General features: G+C 42.3%; 1 protein-coding gene across 1 annotated transcript in view; it reads left to right on the forward strand.

Moving 5' to 3' along the window:
• ldah (lipid droplet associated hydrolase) overlaps positions 1 to 3,573 on the forward strand; it is a 267,026-nt gene extending 263,453 nt beyond the window's left edge. The window contains exon 7 of the mRNA XM_055635390.1: positions 621 to 3,573. Within this exon, the coding sequence (XP_055491365.1) occupies positions 621 to 719 (99 nt within the window). The 3' untranslated portion in view covers positions 720 to 3,573. The remainder of the gene's footprint in view (positions 1 to 620) is intronic.
• Positions 3,574 to 20,680: the final 17,107 nt, after the last annotated feature.

The raw sequence follows: 20,680 nt of genomic DNA on the forward strand, positions 1-20,680 counted from the left end.
CAGAAGGCTTTTGATTAGATGGCACATGGCAGATTGATCAGCAAGATTAGAGCGTACATAGAATCGTGCTTCAAATAGCTCAAGCTCTGAACATTGCTTTACAGACACAAAGCAAAGAGTGAGAATACACAAATCTTCCTCAGGTTGGTAAGCAGTGATCAGTGGGGTACATAGAAAGACATAGAAGTACATTGAAAATATGGAACAGGCTATTCAGCCTTTCAAACCTACTGTGCTTTTCAATGCAATCATGGCTGATCACCCATCTCAATACTGTATTTCTACTTCGTGGTGTCTTTTGTGTCCAGAAATTGTGCATCTTCTTCAGTATATTCAGCAGCATGATCTCTATGTTAGAAAGGGATCAGTGATTGGGCCCCCAGCTATTCACTATCCATCAATTGTATTGAAAGGCACAGTAGGAGGTGTCAAACAATGGCTACCTCTGCCAACAGTCTGCTTGTCTTTTTCTTCTTTGTTGTTTTTAATCTGTTGTTAAATGTATATTTTAGTGTACCTTTAGTCTTGTATTATGTGGTGGGGTGGGGGAAATTTTTTTTATCTCTTTCCTCAACGGAGATGCAACTTTTTTCCATGTCGTGCCTCCGTCTGCACTGCAGCCTAACATCGTGGAGCTGACAGCGTCACATCATGGAGCTGGCGGCCTCTTGCTGGGGATCGAACTTGGGAGTTCCAACCGGAGGAGCCGGCGGACTTAACATCGTGGAACTTCCATTCCCTTGATTAGGGACCAACTTCGGGAGCGGCAACTGCAGGAGCTTCGATCGCCCCGACACGGGACCATTGATCACCCCGACACGGGAGTGTCAATGGCCGGCTGCGAGAGCTTTGGTCGCCCCGACTGCAGTCGGTTCAACTGCCCTGATCATGGGAGAAAAGGAGGAAAGAAGATAAGCCTTCCATCACAGTGGGGAATGTGGTGGAGCCGCCGCTGTGGTGTACGTTTATGGTGATTTTTATGTAGTTGTGTGTTTTGTTCCTTGTTTTTGGTATGACTGTATGGCAAAATCAAATTCTTTGTATGTTGCAAAACATGTGCCTATACCTGAAAAATGATTAATAAATTAATTACAATCTTAGCAATTTGGCCGTGAGGAACAAAAGTCATATTTCCAGATGATAAACGGCCAGTCGGGATCGCGAGTAGAACAAGAATATGGGGTGGTGTCAGTGGTATATAGCTAAGTAAACATGGATATTGGGAGAATCCAGGAAAATTATGTTAAATTGATTCCAAAGAAGAGATGAATTGATTTCTGGATCTTAGGAAGTCAATTGGTTTGCAGGGATACCTATCTATCTATCCATCATCTATCTATCTATCTATCAAGAGATATCAAAATAGTGAAAATGCTGTACTATCAGTCCATATGCTGCATGAAACCCAGTTCCATATGTTCAAAACCGAACGAAGACAGATACAAAATGCGGGAGTAACTCAGCAGGACAGGCAGCAGCTGCAGAGAAGGAATCTGTGACTTTTCAGGTATAGACACTCCTTCAGACTTTCAGTTCTAATCTTGCTGACTAATAATGCAAGGGTGGCACAGTGATGCAGCTGATAGAGCTGCTGTCTCACAGTGACAGGTTCGATCCTGACATTGGGCACCGACTGGTTTCCTCCCACATCACAAAGACGAGTGGGTTTACAGGTTAATTGCCCTCTGTAAGTTGCCCTGAATGTGTTGGGAATAGATGAGAAATTGGGAAAATTAGTAGTGAATGATAATTGATGGTCCATGTGGACTCTTGGACCTAAGGGCCTATTTCCTTGTGATGTCTTTCTATCAAACAAACAGCGCAGAAGTAGAAAATCAGCCATGACTTTAAAGAGAAGCAGCATAGATTTAAAGGTCCGGGTGGCTTTTTCCTGTTCCAAATTTTTATGTCCTTATGTTTTCAATGCTGCCAAGTATTCCTAAACTTTAGCAAGCAAAAAATTTAAAAGATTACAAATTATTGAAAACTTTAAAATATCCCTTCAATACCCTGAAAAGCACAATTAAATACATTTTAATAAGGTTTCAGCAAACACAAATAAATATAACAAGTGTGAGTCACTTTATTTATGTCCTTCTTCGCTGCAGCGGTAATATACCTGTTCAAATGAAGGGACTAGCAGATACCTTGGGTGTAACACGATACAAGGTCTACAGCATGTTCATACTGCTTCAATGGATTCTACAAGCAGCATAGCACAGATTGGAGGTCAGTGAATATGTTCACAGACTTACACTGGCCATGCAGAACTCCTGGGACATCCACAAATTCCACATGAGTTATTTTTAAGCAGTCTCAAAACCCAATGTTTGGATAGATCTTTATTCATCGTAGATATATTCTGACTACCAAGATAATCTTGTACATTCTGCCAGACTGACTGGTCTTTGAGAAAAGATTTTAATGACCTTACTAAAATTGCCATAACTTTCTGCTGTGCAAACTTTCCTTAAAAAATCTAAATATGCCACTCATCCCAAAGCGTACATATAATAGTTCAGTTTTGTTTTTGACCTCACTGTCAATCAGTGTAGAAAAGTTTGGAAAGGAACTTCCATTTAATCTAAGAATGTTTTGAAACACTGTTCAGATATTTTCCTTGATCCAGATGTTATGGTTAAATCTTGACAAATGTGCAATTACTTTGCCAAAATATTGATCATTATTTCAATTGAGCAGCAGTCAATCAAACTAATATCTATAACGTCACCCATTTCTTCTCTCCAGAGATGCTGCCTGTCCCGTTGAGTTACTCCAGCATTTTGCGTCTATCTTCGATTTAAACCAGCATCTGCAGTTCGTTCCTACACAAACTAATATCTATGCTATAATGACAGATGCTTTTCTATTTCACTTTATGGCATGGTAAGGTTATAAATGTTCCACTTGTTAGGGAAATGCTTTAACATATTAATGCCAAATTATGCTGTTTTTATGAGGTGATGATGAAAAGATGTACTTTAAGTTTTTTTTATTGGCAAGTTGATTTATACCACGTCAATCTGGCTTGTTGAAAAAATTCAAGGAGAGGCATGTCATAAAACCCTGACGGAAAATTAGATAAGGCTACTTGAATTCCCAAAAAGACATAATGCTAATAATACTTTATACACAAAAAAACAGGTGAGTCGTTGAAATGTTATTGAAATCGTTGTCAATTTTATCTTATTTCATTTTAGTTTTTATATATACAGCATGAAAACAGGCTCTTCGGCCCATCGAGTCCATGCTGACCTGTTCACACTAATTCTGTTATCGCATGTTTGCAACCATTCCCTACACACTTGGGGAAATTCACAGAGGCCAATTAACCTACAAATCCACGCATTTTTGGGATATGAGGGGAAACCAGAGCACCCAGAGGAAACACATGTAGTCACTGAAAATGTGCAAATTCCACACTAACAGCACCAGAGGCAAAGATCGAACCCGGATCTCTGCCACTGTGAGACTGCAACTCTACCAGCTGTGCCAGTCTGCAGCCCATGTTATTCCAGGATACATCTTTCAGAAACACAGACTTTCTGGAGCACTAAACTCAAAGTCACGGCCACACAATACAGTGCCAGCCAGCAAAATAGTTTAGAAAAGGAGACTTAATAGTGCCACAAGCACCTGTTCTCTTACTCCTCCAGTACAGGGACAGAAACAAGATTTATAGAATCATAGAAAATAAGTGCAGCAGTAGGCCATTCAGCTCTTCGAGCCAGCACTGCCATTCAATATGATCTTGGCTGATCATCCAAAATCAGTACCCCATTCCTGCTTTTTCACCATATAGCTTGATTCCATTAGCCCTAAGACCTACATCTAACTCTCTCTTGAAAACATCCAGTGAATTGGCCTCCGCTGCCTTTTGTGGACATGTCATGTATCATTCAGAGAAATTCTCTGTTCAATAAATTCATGTGATGAATCCAACCTGATTTCCAAGGAGTGGCATCTGCTCCTGGTGCAACCACAGTGTATTCAATGATATTTTATTATCACGTCAATTTATTTATTGCCGATTTCTTTATTGTATGGAATTAAAGGGAGGTCATGTACTTTTAATATAATGAGAAGGTTCCTGGGACTGTGGTCATGCATTTATGCCACAAAACATGGTCCAGAATTCAGCAAAGGGCTCCCCAGTTGGAGAGCAACCAACCTGATATCACCCTGGAAATATATCTGTCCCTATATCAGTCCACCAGCTGTTATAAATAAACACCACACAAAAACTGCCAGCTACAGCTGACTCCAGGTATCTTAAATTATTGTCTCTTTGTCAAACTCACAACAAACTTAGAATGGAAATGCTGCAAAGCAATGATTTTTTTTTAAATTTTGGCCCTGGTCCATTTGTGAATGAAGAAAAGCATGCATCATCTTTTAGACAAAACTCTAACATCCTGAAGCAAATTACTATTTTTGTCTCTGCCCTGACAATGGATTTAACTGTTTAGTGAGTTGTAATGGTTGAATTACGCATATTCCAAAGCAGTACATAGTTTTGCTTTAAATAATTTCCTCTAATGTTATACAATCTGCATAAACAAGCTTCTGGGTATAGACATGCAAACTTATATTCACTTAAGTATTAGGATAATGTTGAATTGATTTGGCCCAAATGTTTTGCCTCAGTAACTGAGCTTCTAATAAATTGCTTTATATTAATTTATTCTCAAATAGGGATTTTTGCACTGCATATGTTGGACATGGAGCCAAGTAGAGCTATATTTTCTATTCATTAAATGCTCGGTACTGACTCTTTCAGATAGATCTGTTACAAAATGTTCTTGTCTTAATTTGGATTTTCACAGATTTATTCTTATAAGCTAAATTTATATCATAAGCTAACCACTACAAAATGTTGTGTTTCTTCCGAAGAATCTGGCTGTGCTTAAAGTGCAGGTCCCTTATGCTTACCAGTGCAATAATATTGCCAGTCCGTAAATCAACGAATGTGTTCTTGGTTGTACAGGCATAGAGGCCAGAGCATTCCTAAACATTCATGCTGTAAAACTGCATTTTCTTACCATTGCATGACTGCAAAAGAAATTTTATATAGCAAGAAAGTGTCTTTATGAAATTATCTATAGGCTTTAAGGAAATGTTGCAAACCCTTTAGTTTGCCACGTCCATGGAAAAATAGAACCCAAAATGAGACTAACATTGCAAAATGCATTTAATAAAACTTCCACCTCGATAAATCAATATTTCTGTTCATGACCCATTTAGTCCACATTGGTGTGGCTAATCTTTTCCTTGCACCAATGCCAAACATGTAACATAGCGATGATGACTTAATAGAAATCAAGTTTTCCATCAGCAACAAAACTACTTGAAATAAACTACCTCTGGCATGGACTATGGCAACATGCATTTTGACCCAAATCTACTTTGAAATTCCACCAAAGAACTCGGGCATTCTACCATATTGCCATTCAAATTTCTAACGATTGGCTACTTCACATCACTTTTGACACAGTGATTTCATGGTCATATTTTGAGTAATACTCAGAGATGCCCAGCAGGTATTTAACTATTGGAAATTCATGCACACTTACCATTACTTGCAGAGAGGAGATGTATCTAAAATTGCCAATTTCATATTAGGACAAGTCAAAATATATTGTATTTGTGAATTAATTAAGTCCTAACATTCTCTTTGCCACACCGTTTAGACAGTCCTTGCATGCTCCAGGCAGGGCTCTGTTCTGGGATCAGTGAGCTGGAAATGTAGATGTTGTAGCCCTGACATGGTGGGAAGAGAATACATCAAATACCTGTACATGATGGGTTTTTTTTACTTTGAAAATTCTCACAAAAACCCTTTTGGCTCTTTGGTTCTCTATTTGTTCTGCATTAAATCTGTAACCATGCATCTTCCCAAAGGTGGATGAAGAAAGCAGCAAGATTTCCTCTCACACCATTAACATTTTTTCTTTAGACACATGCCGTTCCGTGGTTGCCGTGCAGGTGCCAGGCTAAGGGCCTGGAGGTGGAGATACAAGCCGTTTCTGCCATTGATCCTTATGGGGAATGTCAACTCATTCCCTAACAAGTGTGAGGAGTTGGAGGCCCTTATGAAGAACCAACGGGTCTACCGTGAGTGCAGTCTCATGTGTTTTACCGAGACGTGGCTGATGGACATCATCCCGGATTCCTGTGTGGATCTCCCCGGCTTCACTACGGTACGAGCTGATAGAGACCTGAAGGCGAGTGGGAAGATCAAAGGTGGGGGACTTGCTCTGCTTGTGAATAATAGATGGTGTAATCCAGGTCACATAACTGTGAAAGATAAGATCTGTTGTCGGGATATTGAGCTCCTGGCGGTTGGACTGAGACCTTATTATGTACCGAGGGAGTTCTCCCACATCGTCGCCATTATTGTTTACATTCCTCCTCGAGCGGAGCCTGTAGTCGCATGTGACGTCATCCAAGAGACTGTCGCGAGATTACAGACCCGACACCCGGACGTACTCATTGCCTTATCAGGGGACTTCAATCATGTGAACATCAGCCCCCACTTGTCAGGCTTCTCACAGTATGTTGACTGTCCCACAAGGCACAATAAGACACTGGACTTGTGCTATGTCAATGTCAAGGAGGCCTATAGTGTCTTAGCCTTTCCACCGCTTGGCAAATCAGATCACAACCTGGTTTATCTAAGGCCTTCTTACAAACCCTGTGTACTGAGACAGCCTACAACCACCCGGTCTTTCAGAAAGTGGACACCAGAGGCCAGTGAATCACTGAGGGACTGCTTTCAATGCACAGACTGGGACATACTGATGGAGTCACAGGAATTAAACAGCTGTATGGACATCGACAGGATGGCTGGATGCATAACGGACTACATCAACTTCTGTAGGGATGGTGTTGTGCCAGTAAGAACTGTTTGTTGCTTTCCCAATAACAAACCTTGGATCACAAGCAACATCAAGAGCCTCCTAAACGAGAAAAAGGAGGCTTTCAAGGTTGGTGATCGGGAAAAAATCAAGAGGGTACAGCACCACTTGAAAAGGAGTATGAAGCAGGCAAAAGGGGACTATAAAAGGAAGCTGGAGAAGAAACTGCAGTACAACAACATCAAAGAGGTGTGGAGAGGAATGAAGACCATCACTGGCTTCAAGGAGAAGAGAAGCCAGCCGTCAGGAGACGTGGACAAGGCCAATGAGTTTAACCTGTTCTATAACAGGTTTGATCTGGTATCCCCTCCCACCTCTACAGGTGCAGCCTCTCCCCCACCATCACCTCCACGAGGCAGCCCCCCCAACACCACAGCTGCAGCACCTCCTATACCGGCATCTCCTCAACTGTTCTTCGCGGCGGACGAGGTGAGAGCTGAGCTGAGGAGGCTGCGTGTGCTGGTAAAGCAGCTGGCCCTGATGGTGTATGTCCCAGGCTACTAAAAGACTGAGCGGCTCAGCTGGCAGAGCCACTCCAGACCATTTTCAACCTGAGCCTCCAGTCAGGGAGGGTACCAGGTCTGTGGAAAGCATCATGTCTCGTGCCGGTTCCCAAAGCAGGGCGGCCGACCGAGATCAACGACTACAGACCGGTGGCCCTTACATCCCATATCATGAAAACAATGGAGCGGCTACTCATTCGTCTCCTGAGACCACAAGTCCAGCACGCACTCGACCCACTACATTTTACATACCAGGAGAACATTGGGGTGGATGACGCAGTCCTCTACATGCTGCACCGGATCTACTCCTTTTTGGACAAACCCGGTGGCTATGTGAGGATTATGTTCTTCGACTTCTCAAGTGTGTTCAACACCATCCAACCCCTGATTCTGAATGACAAGCTTAAGAAGATGGGGGTGGATTCCACATTTATCTCCTGGATAGACGACTACCTGACGGGTCGACCACAATTTGTCAAGCTGGGGGACAGTGTCTCTGGCACAGTGGTGTGCAATGTTGGAGCCCCACAGGGAACGGTTCTGGCCCCGTTCCTCTTCACCCTGTATACAGCAGACTTTAACTATAATGACCAGTTCTCACAGTGCGACCTCAGTATCAGTATCAGTATATCTTTATTGTTATTTCCTGAGTACTCACATACCCAGAGGAAACAAAAAAACGTTGCTCAACCAGTGTCCGTTCAGTGTGCAGTGCAAATAACAACAAGTAAATAGAAATAAAAATACATATATCATGAACAAATTAAATTAAACACTCTACTCTCTACTAAACATCAACAGGCGTTCCGATCGACAGCTGCTGCAGTGTGTCCAGGTTGGTGGTTGGTGCGCGATACTTTGGCAGGGGGCTAAGTCCGTTTATCAGTCTTATAGCCTGCGGGAAGAAGCTGAGGAGCATCCTGCTGGTTTTGCAGCTAATGCTCCTGTACCTCTTCCCAGATGGCAGGATGGAGAATATGTGATGCGATGGGTGGTAGGGGTCTTTGATGATGGAGATGGCTCTGTTGATACATCTCTTCCTGTATATGTCCAGCAAGAAAGGGAGTGGAGCACCAATAATCCTGCTGGCGGGCTTCACAATCCTGTCAAGTTGGTGCCGTTCGTACGCCTTGCAGCTCCCGAACCAGGAAGTGATGCCGTTGGTTAATGTGCTCTCGACTGTCCCCCTATAAAAAGTTCGTAGATGTGTAGTGGGGAGACCTGCTTTACGTAGTCTTCGGAGAGGGTGTAGTCGCTGCTGGGCTCTCTTGACCAGTGCTGTGGTGTTGGTTGTGGACATCAGGTCATCTGACAGGTGGAGTCCTAGGAACTTCACGCTGCTGACCCTTTCCACATCAGCTCCATCGATGTGCAGAGGTGTATGGTGTTGTTTTCCCACCCTCCTGAAGTCAACCACCATCTCCTTAGTTTTTCCCACGTTGAGAATGAGGTTGTGGGATTTGCACCATCCTGTGAGCAGCTCCACCTCCATCCTGTACGCCGACTCATCATTGTCACTGATGAGACCCACCACTGTTGTGTCATCAGCGAACTTGTTGATGAAGTTGTTATTGAGTCTAGCAGTACAGTCGTGTGTAAGCAGACTAAACAACAGGGGGCTTAGGACACAGCCTTGGGGCGAGCCAGTGCTCACGGCTATGGTTTTTGATGTCCTACTGCCCACCCTGACTGTCTGCTGCCGTTGTGATAGAAAGTTCAGGACCCAGTTACATGTGCCAGCATCAACCCCCAATAGCTCCAACTTCTCCACCAGCTGCTGCGGAATGATTGTATTGAAAGCAGAGCTGAAGTTTATGAAGAGGATCCTGGCATAAGTATTTTTCCGATCGAGGTGTGACAGTACGAGGTTCAGTGTTGTTGAGACTGCGTCCTCTGTGGATCGGTTGGCTCTGTAGGCGAACTGCAGTGGGTCTAGGTCGGCAGGTAGACTATTTTTGATGTGCTGCATAACCAGTCGCTCAAAACACTTCATTACAATGGGTGTTAGAGCCACTGGTCGAAAGTCATTATGGCAGGCTGGGTTTGGTTTCTTCGGGACAGGGACTCTTAAGACAGTTGGGCACTACTGCCTGAAGCAAGATGTCACCAGAGTGAAGTGGTCGTGGTCCAGCACGAGTTCCGCACGATATAACGGGGGGTAGATAAAGAGTTCCCACGGTACTCGGCAATTCTGTCATTTGTGCGAGTGACTTGTTCGTCTCCCGATCTTTCCCGTTAATCGTGAATGAAAATCGTGGACTGTAGTGTAGTTAATCATGTGGCACAAATGATGTCACTTTTTTTCACACACTATATAAATATCCTCCGTTCGTAGAATTGGCTCATTTGCAGACATGCCTATACAAAGTTGGTTCGAGTACAGGCTGGTTGTTATTTTCATTGACGCGCTGTATGCATTAGTGCAACATGTGCATCGAAAACGCTTGCGTGAAGGCAGAAGGGTGAGATTAATTAAAAAGAGAATTAAGAGGAAGTCTCACTGGGTTAAGCCCATGTTTCAACGGAGACCTCAATTTGGACAATATGAGCAACTGCTTAATGTGCTGTGCGAAGTGGATAAAAGTGCATTCAAAAACTTTGTCAGAATTTCACCCGAGCTCTTTAATGAGTTAAAGAATAATTTGGTACCACTGCACCAGTTCCCCCTCTTGTTCCCTGTTGAAGTTATATGGCCTTACCTTCTGCCATCTTCCCTTTATGTTATCGTCTGCTGAGGCTATTGGGGAAGCAACAGCTACTGGGGAGGCAATCTCAAATCCACCTTGATCACCCTCTCCCTGCTCCAAGGAGCCCACAGGCAGTGGTATATCTGGCATCTCCTCTTGCCTCTCCACCTGTCTCTCTTGCTGAGTCTCCTCCTCATTTACCTACATGGCTAAAAACGTTCTGACTCTTCTTTGACCGAACCACTATTTCACTTTGCGCTTTTCTGATGAGGAGACCACTTCCCTGCAAGTCTTACTGTGAACGGAAAAGATTCTCTGTAAACGCCTTTCTCACCAGGGACAACTGTACAGAACGTTTTTCCTTCTATTATTTATTGGGACGTCTTCGATCCGGACACATGGTCCATTGGCGATATTGAGACCACCTTTTTTACTCACCTTATGTCCCCTCTGTCAAGCTTCCGGGTTTATCGTTCGCAGGAGTTCCCACGGTACCCGCAAGATTCATTACGGATATCACATGGATATCGCACTGGCATCTGCATTTATACAATGTTGCAACGCTCATCAAAAAGTGCTCAAGTCACTCTTGGAGAAATTCAAAAATGTTTGAATTTTCTCCCGACCGTACAAAGTTACACGACCACCTGCCGTTAGCGCCACGGAGGTCCTCGGTGGTCCACGAATGCCGTACTGTTATCGCAGGAGGTTCCCATGATGTTAAACTCTTGTTAAGTCTTGCGTCAGGTAGCACCGTGAGAAAGCCCTTTAAGTCTGACACATGCCACGTACAGAAATATTCAGATGATACAGCGATTGTGGCATGTGTAAGGAACGGGCAGGAGGAGGAATACAGGAACTTGACCGGTTCCTTTTGTGACTGGAGTGAAGAGAACTGTCTCATTCTGAACACAGCTAAGACTAAAGAGATGGTGGTTAACTTGGGCAGGTCCAAGCTCCCCCTTCAGCCGGTCAACGCTGCTGGGGCTGACATTGAGGGTGGTGCAGACATATAAATACCTTGGAGTGCACCTTGATAACAAACTGGACTGGTCTGTCAACTCTGACTCCCTCTACAAAAAAGGCCAGAGCAGACTCTTTTTCCTCAGAAGGCTAAAATCCTTCAATGTGTGTAATGACATGCTGCACATGTTTTACAACACTGTGGTTGCAAGTGTTATTTTCTACGCTGTTGTCTGCTGGGGCAACAGCATTAGTGCAAAAAACAACAAGAAGCTGGTCAAACTGGTTAAACGAGCTAGCTCAGTGCTGGAGGGGAGAGTAGACTCTGGGATGGATGTGCTTGAGAGTTGTATGAGGCACAAGGTGCAGGTCATCCTGAAAAACCCCGGGCATCCCTTCCATGTAATTCTGGAGAGTCAAAAGAGCACTCGGAACAACAACCGCTCCTCTCCCTGCCCTGTAGAACGGAACGGTTCAGGAGATCATTCACCCCTGCAGCCATTAGATTTTATAATTCGGACCGCTAGGCTGTAGGGGGATGCATTCTTGCAATTTTTAATTTTTTTAATTGTTAATTATTGGTCTTTTTTAGTATTTATTGCTCTCAGGTAGTGTCCACAGTGTATTCTATGTATTTTCTGTCTGCGTTCATTTTGAATCTGTGGGTTTGTTGGTTGGGGGCTTCTGGACATCTGAATTTCCCTGAGGGGATCAATAAAGTATTTATTATTATTATTATTATTATTATTTACTGATTACAAATATCCAATGTTAGAAAATGCTAGAAACAATCAGCGGGTCAGGCAGCATATACAAGGAAAAACAGACTTTACACAGTTCAACATCTCCAGGTTTTTTTTTAAATTTGCAAATCCAATAAAATTTATTTGGAAATAAATCATTAAATGTTGGTACAATGCAGAGGAAGATATTCACCTTTTTTTAATCCTCCTTTTCTAACTTAATTGATTGAGATAAAATTATCTGGGTCTCCTGCATAGATTTTCTTTACTTGGGATCTGATCTTCCACCTTTAGGCATCTCCAACTAGCTATATTACTTTCCAAAGGATGATCAGTTGTTGTATTTGTCTTAGTTTCAGGTTGTTGTGGTCTTTGTAATTCACGTATTATTTATTTGTGCCATCTACATAGGATGCCAGTGTAAAGGAATATAACACAAAAGAGATGGGAGTTGTATCTCAAAACCAAACCAAAAATAGGAAGGACATTCCAGGTTGGAAACCCCCTCAGAGTGAAACAAAATTCTTCCTCAAATTCCTTTCTAACACTCTTACCCCTCAACCTAAACCTATGCCCTCTAAACTTACATGGGAAGGTGTTTCTTACTATCTACCTAATCAATGCCTCTCATAATTGTATGTACCACCTCATGTTCCCCTTCCCCTTCCCTTCAACCTTCTCTGTCCTAAGAAAAACAGACACAATCTATCTAATCACTCCTAATATCTTAAGCATTCCTTCCCAGGCAAGATGTTGGTGAATCCACTGTACACAGTATCCAGTGCAATTTCCACAGCATGGCAGCTAGAATTGCACACAGAATTGCAGCTGTGGCCTAGACTTCCTGCACCTTTATTCCATGTCCCAGCTATGGCAGGCGAGCATCCCACATGCATAAATCTATTTATGAAAACGTCCACTTAGGGAAGTAAATTAAAATGAAAACAAAAAAATGCAGATGCTGGAAATCTGAAATAAATGCAGAAATTGTTGAAAACGCCATTCGTGAACTTCAATCTTGAACTTGGTTTCTCTTTTCATGGATGTGGCCTGACCTACTAAGTGTTTCCAGAATTTTTTTGTTTTTGATACAGCCAAGGGAATAGAACTATTAAATAAAACTCTTTGAATTTTTTTTGTTCTTCACCTGGGAATTGTTGGGGAATAAAAATATGAACTAAATTTTAAAATTTCTCAAATAGACTTCAAGTTTCATTTTGTTTCATTCCAGCAGTACAACACAGAGAAAGAAGTCTACTGTCCAAATACGACGAATGGGATTAATATACGTGTGCTCAGTGGTCGGTATTGACGTGGTGGGCTGAAGGGTCAAATACTCTCTTCATTCTATAATCTGCAGAGAAATTACATTGTGTGTAGGATGAAACTACAGATGCTGGTTTATACCGAAGATGCTGGAGTAACTCAACGGGTCAGGTAGCATCTCTGGAGGGCGGCACGGTGGCTCAGCGCCAGAGACCCGGGTTCGATCCCGACTACGCATGGGTTTTCTCCAAGATCTTCGGTTTCCTCCCACACTCCAAAGACCTACAGGTTTGTATGTTAATTGGCTTGGGTTTGTATACTGGTATTAGAGTAAAAGAAAAAATGTCCCGAGTGATGTGCGGGGATCGCTGGTGTGTTTCTCTAAACTAAACTAAACTAAAAATGAATAGGTGACCATTCGGGTGGGAACCCTTCTTCAGACTCCAGGAAGGTTTGATATAAAGAGGGATACAAGAATGTGAACATTGGAACATGTATGATGATTAGGGTGGAGGAGGGGGGTGAGGTGAGGGAAGGGTAGGGAATGCGGGAATTACTTGAAACTAGAGACATCAACGTTCATAGCGCTGGGTTGTAAATTGCCCAAGCAAAATATGAGGTCCAATTTTGCATGTGACCCAGGACAGAAAGGTCAGTGTGGAAATGGAAAGGGGAGTGTTATCACACCTTCCCCAGCCAACGATGGATCATTATGGGCTCCACCCTTCCTGAGGCCATCTTTTTCTGATTTATTCAGGCCTTTTGTCGCCTCCATCCCCCCACCCACCCCAACACCACCTCTGTTTTCAGTCTGAAGTAGAGTTCCGACCCGAAGCATCACCTATTATTTTTCTCCATTAGGAAATTGCAATGCATTCCTCGTTTTGTCAGGCATTTAGGTTGTTGCCTAACAATAAAATGCTGGTAACCACGGAATACTTTTTTTTTAAGGCATAAGAGACTGCAGATGCTGGAATCTTGAGCAAAGTGCTCAGCGGGGCAGGCAGCACCTGGGGGGAAGTGGACAGGTGGCATTTCGGGTCTGGACCCTTCTTCAGATTTCAGACTGAAGTAATTAAAGTCCTTCCACTTTTTCATTGTATTTTCAACGCTGCGACATACATCTACAACTTCCGACCAATAAGAATATATTTATTAATTTATATCCAATCTTTCGCTGTCCAATATCAGAATTTAGATAATTACGTGAGCAACAGGGTTACTTTAGTTATTGAACTCATGTATTATCAAGAGTAGAGATTTTAATATTTGCCTTGATTTCTGGAGGAGAGAAGTTACATTTAGCTAGTGTGTAGGAAGGAACTGCAGATGCTGGTTTATACCGAAGATGCTGGAGTAACTCAGGGGGGTCAGGCAGCATCTCTGGAGAAAAGGAATAGGTGAAGGGTCTGATGATGAGTCGAGCCGAGACGTCACCTATTCCTTTTCTCCTGCGATGCGGCCTGACCCGCTGAGTTACCTATAGCTGGTACTTAAAAAAATATATATAAAGACTTGTTTGATACCTCCTCCTCACTGGCAGAATATTCAGCTAGAGTGAGTGATCTCCAATGTCTAATGCAGTGACTGGAATCTATTTAATGTTACCCATTCTGTTATCTTATATTCATCTTGTACTAAGTGAAAACAGAATTCGTGATTACAATAAGAATCACTAAATAACAGCATAAAACAAATGATGTTTCTCTGAATAAATCGATAGGCGATTTAGTACTTGGGTCCTGACAGATCATTCTAAATTAAATATATCTGTAGACCGTGACGCGTATTTCCACCCACCAAGCATCAGAAAGTGTTATTAGGATGAGGAGCTCTTTTTTCTCCCGGAACCAACATGCTGGTTCAAATGGGCACGCAATTTGCTGCCATACATTTACTGTTATTCTATTCATTCCCTCTATTAATATAACTTCTGATTGTTTTTCATATTTCTTTCTTATCTGTCTTCTCATTTGTAGAATTTCCCCACCTTTCATCCTGATACCTCCTAACTCGCCAGATGACTAAAAAAAAGGAATCCGTTATTTCACAGGAAGACAAGGTATGCTCGAACTAGTGTAAAGGTCCATGTCATCGGAGCGGAATTAGGCCAGCCGGCACATCGAGTCGACTCCGCCATTCAACCATGGCTGATCTATCTTTTCCTCTCAACCCCATTCTCCTGTCCTCTCCCCAGAACCCTTGACACCCATACAAATCAAGCATCTGTCAATGTTCAGATAGTTACTGAGCCACTTCACATTGTTGAGGGCCATGAAAATTTGCTTTCCATAGATGAACGCTCCACTTTCCTTAATCTTTGGAGTGTGCAAATGAAAACCGCGAACAAGGTGGGAAAAGGCATCAAGAAAAACGTGACTGGATATTTTTTTGCCAATTGTTTAATAATTTTCTGGTAAACTATTTGATTATCAGCAACAAAATGTACATAAAACCTATTTCCGATTTCTCAAATTCTGTGTTGTTCTTGGTAAATGAAAGGTTTGTATTTTCACAAGCAAATCGCCAACCCATTAGTACTATACCTGAAACTCTGGATTAGACCACTGTGGGAGCACGCGATGCTGCTCTTTTATCGGAGAAGATCAAACAGAAAATGAAAGTGAAAGAAAAACAAAGCTGCTAAACAATCGCTCTTGTAAAATACTGGGATTCCCACGTCGGCTTCAGTGCCGACCTCAGAGTTTACAGAGAACAGGAGTGCAAATAAATCAGTCACCCTCGATACGAAGGGACTGCCTAAGATTTTTCACTCAGTTGGATATATTTTTCACCCGGGGGGTGGTAGGTTTATGGAACGAATTGCTAGAGGAGGTAGTTGAGGCAGTACAATAAGAGCTTTTTTTTCACGAAACGATTAGACAGGTGCATGGATACGAAAGGTTTAAAGGGATATGGGCCAAACGCCGGTCAATGGGACGCGTAGATTGAGCATCTTGATCTGAATCTTGATCTTTCTGTGAGAACAGTTCGTGGTTTGCATTGCATCAAAGGGTTAAACTGTGCCTATACTTAACATAACTTATTCCCTAAAATGTGAATGTGACCCCCAGGACGAACCACAAACCATGTCACCCACATAATGCATAGGAAGGAACTACAGATGCTAGTTTAAATCGAAGATAGACCAAAAAAGCTGGAGTACCTCGGCGGGTCAGAAAAGCATCTCTGGAGAGAAGGAATGGGCCGAGACCCTTTCTCATGCGTCACCTATTCCCTTTCTCCAGAGATGCTGTCTGATCCGCTGAGTTACTCCAGCTTTGTGTGCCACCCACAAAATTTAGTTGCTAACCTGTTTACCTGCCGGAACCTTGATTTTATTGCAATTCAAATGATACTCCGATGAACGATGATACACGATGAACTGTAGATGCTGGAATCTGGTGCTGGAGTAACTCAGCGGATCAGGCAGCATCTCTGAGGGACATCTCTGGAGCCTCAAACGGATCCGAAGAAGGTCCCGACGCGAAACATCTCTTATCCACGTCCTTCAAAATGCTGCCTGACCCGCTGAGTTACTTAAGCATAAGAGAGGATGTCGCCCGATCCCACTTCCGAATAACGTCCCGGGGAATGTCGCTGGAAAATACAGGTTCATCATGATGAAGGGATTGGAAATTGGACTGGGAAGTTTATCGTCCTTTTATCAAGCGCCAGCTCTCATTTAGATTGCTCTGCGGTCGGGCGATAGCAGATAATGCAACCCACAAAATTACAATCCACTTTGAAAATGGACTTGTCAATGGACAGCTGAATCGGACCTGCTATCAACGAGCCGGATATGAATGGCCAACTGTGCCAGTTATGAAAACGTCCACGGTTCTCTGAGAACGTTGTCTTCAGAAGGAAGGAAATCACACAACTGTGAATGTAACAAGGCATATTTTACTTTGTCCTCAGTCTGCCAATTGCAGGTTGGAGATTGCAAACCATTATCCCAGCACTGAGCCAGCCTCGCAATCAACCTGAAAGTCACACGGAGATTAGTTCTTCATATGATTGCATTAATGCGTACCTTACTTGTCTTGTAACTAAGAAATGTTGTCCGCGGTTGCAAATGATGAGATCCGGTGCAGGCCCCAGAACGTGCCACAAATCTTGCCACATATAATAGAAACGTAGAAAATAAGTCCAGGAGAAAGCCATTCGACCATTCGAGCCAGCACCGCCATTCAATATGATCATGGCTGATCATGCAGAATCAGTTCCCCGTTCCTGCTTTCTCCCCATAGATGCTAAACTGTGTAAGTCACGATCCATTGACATACAATGAATCCACGAGTTGTTTGAAGGTGCTCTCTTTAATTATTAATAAAAAAATATTTAATAAAACTTATAGTCTATACAAAACAATTTTAAGGAGTATTAGAAGAGATACAGAGTGCTTAGTTTCATATACACTACCGTATAATATTTCCAGGAAAATAGATTGCCGTTTACATTTAATTTACAGTTCAATATATACAGACAATATAAAGCATAGTATACATATAAACAGTGCATTAATATCTGTTGCAGAATATTTGGCACCTGTTTGTATAGGAACCCCGAGCTGTGACAGTTTCTGCCTCCTCAGCTCCGGTGATTTGCAATTCTTTTCTCAACTCGAGAAGTGAATTATCTTATGGGTAAGTCGCGCTGGGGACTCGGAGAGTGGATTACTGGCAGTGTAAATGAAATCTCCACCATATCCATGCAACCCAGTTTAAGGAGTAGGGTGGGTAGAGGGAGATGTGAGGTGTGAGGAGGTGCAGAGTAATCTGTTGCCTAGAGCAGTCAGCTTTAAGCAACCGTGGGATACTATGCACTTTCCACGCAAGACGATGTGTTGCAATTGTCTACAACTGACAGATATGTCTGGGATTTTTGCTTTTATCACGAGTAGCATTAAAAAATATCGAAGCACGGGCACATACTGATTCCAAAAGCACCCCTCTCATCACAATTTCTGTTGATTGTGGACAGAATCAATGTGAAGATTTCACCTAGTTTCTGTTGAAATGGGACTGCACTTTAACAATGGGCATATAGCTGGGTGAAGGTGAATGGCGTTATTTAGGTCGCTAGATCGCTTTGCAAAGTTAAAGATAGAAGATAAAGATGCTGAATTCTTATGGAAGAGTGTTAATGCAACCAGGTAGACCCTCGGCGGCGGGGACTGGATAAGATCAAGGGTTATGACATGAAAGAGAAATTGTCCCAAGAAAAAATATCAATGCAACTTGCTATTTAAATTCTTATTTGTGTTCATGACAGTTATACACCATGCATCATCTATCGACACATCAATATACTCATGGTGATTGGGAGAAATGCAAACGTCGAAGTACGGAAAGATTTGAAACTTAAACTTAAATAAGGTGTCCAAAGTCCTTTTCTGACATTCCTGAGGATGCGTAACTGTGACAGGCTATCAGGAGGAAAATTACACAGTGCCTGAGTACTAGCCAATTCTCTGCCTCTGGATGCTTTCAAGAGAGAGTTAGATAGAGCTCTTAAAGATAGCGGAGTCAGGGGATAGGGGGAGAAGGCAGGAACGGGGTACTGATTGCGGATGATCAGCCATGGTCACAGTGAATGGCGATGCTGGTTCGAAGGACCGAATGGCCTACTCCTGCACCTATTGTCTATTGCATTGTGTGATTTTAGCAAATTTTACACACATTGCCTTTATTGAGTGCGATATGAAGACATGTAAAGGAATGGGTATGATTTGTTTTAATTATGGAAGTGGGGGACTATAGAGAACAGGGCTAGGAACTTTTCACTCGCATGTTTTTTCAGTTTCCTAAATTTCCATTCACACGAATTCTGCGCGGGCCCAGATTCCAGCTTTGTGTCGATTGGCTCGAGTAGACGGCCCCATTTTAAGTACAACCAACAACCGTGTTCTGCTGCGAACTCTGGATAACACGGATAATATATCCGTTTTAGAAATTGAATATCATAACTAATAATATTCATTATACACAGTATAACAGTATACACAGTTATAGCAGGGCACGACTGTATACAGATTTCATAGTCTATGACATTTTTAATGCAGGGATCTTTTTAGGGGAGGTTTTTTTTCTAGTCCCCTTGCTTTTCACAACAAGATTTCTCTAAGCTAACGTATCGCACATTCGATACCTCATTGTCAATAATCTTGGGGGGAAATGCACAACCAATAGACTGCAATTGACAGTCACTGCATTCAGGAACCGTGGGCGGACAACAGATATCCAAAGCAGGACTTCATGAAAGATAAGTCATTAAAGACCGATAGCTATATTGTTTCGGCGCCTCCTAAGGAACCTAAACAATATTTAAGGTAAAATTCATTTTGATGCTCCAATTTGCAACTGTCACATTATTAAGAGACAATGAACTGTAGATGCTGGAATCTAGCACAAAGTGCTAGAGTAACTCATCGGTCCAGGGAGTATCTATACTCATTCTGAAGCTGCTCATTTCTCAGTACCAGCCAATGTTCCACCTTTGAGCTCCCTGTCTTGAAAGGATTACGGGTCATTCGTCCCATTGTTATTTGTAGCTGCATGGTATGAGTTGTACCGGGAGGTAATTAATGTCTTGGAACACACCATTGAGAGACTAATAGGCAAGAAGCAAATCAACATTCTGCATGTTTGCTTGTGATGGTGGTCAAAATCAGACAGACCACGTGGCATCATTTAGTAACTTCAAATCTTTTTTAGGATTTTAAAATTCGCACATCAACCTTCACTTTATAAATAAATGTGTAGAATATTTTTTAAGAAGATAATTGAGGTAAATATTTATGGATCGCTGAATAATGTGCAACTGTGGAGATATGTTCAATTTTGCCCGTCACATGGAAGTATCAACGCTTGGAAAGAGCGAACGGTCATCTGCTTGATTTGAGAGAAGAAGTGGCTAGAAACTATAGAAATGATGACTTGTCTTGTATAGGGGGAAAAAGTTAAGAGGAAATGTAAAACTATTTTTTGTTTTGTTGTTGTAGGGAGAATCTATATCCACTGACGGGGGCTGACGAGGGAAACATATTGAACGTATTAACAGAAAAACGTACGTAAAAACGTACTTGCTATAAAGATAGGAAAGCAGATGAAACCCTGCACTAATCCAAGATTGCTGTAGATATGAAACCACAACTGGTGCTTTCAGATATACCTACCATTACCATCAATGGCACTCAGTAAACCCTCTACAAAAATGCTCCCAGCGACCCTGGAAAGTCTAACCTTTTTAAAACATTCTTGTCCCCTAAGTGGACAGGTTTACGTTCACTTCGTATGCCTTAAACAATAACTTGGAATATTACGCGAGGAAAGTAAAATATTAGTATATTTTTTTCAAATGGCAAATATAAACGTGGAAACACGATTGGCCTTTGTAATATTTTCATATTTGTACCACTGCCGATTATGTTGATACTGAATGTTCCAATGAGACATCATGTGTAAACTGATTTAGGATTGTAACTGTGTATTTTTTCTTTCAAATTAGACCGCGGATTTGATGCGATTTTAATGGAATCATTACTGTTCTATGAATGTCGGTGGTGCTTTAACAGTCGAATGTTTTAGATCCACGCA

This window comes from Leucoraja erinacea, chromosome 5, assembly GCF_028641065.1.
Source record: "Leucoraja erinacea ecotype New England chromosome 5, Leri_hhj_1, whole genome shotgun sequence".
Classification (NCBI taxonomy): Eukaryota; Metazoa; Chordata; class Chondrichthyes; order Rajiformes; family Rajidae; genus Leucoraja; species Leucoraja erinaceus.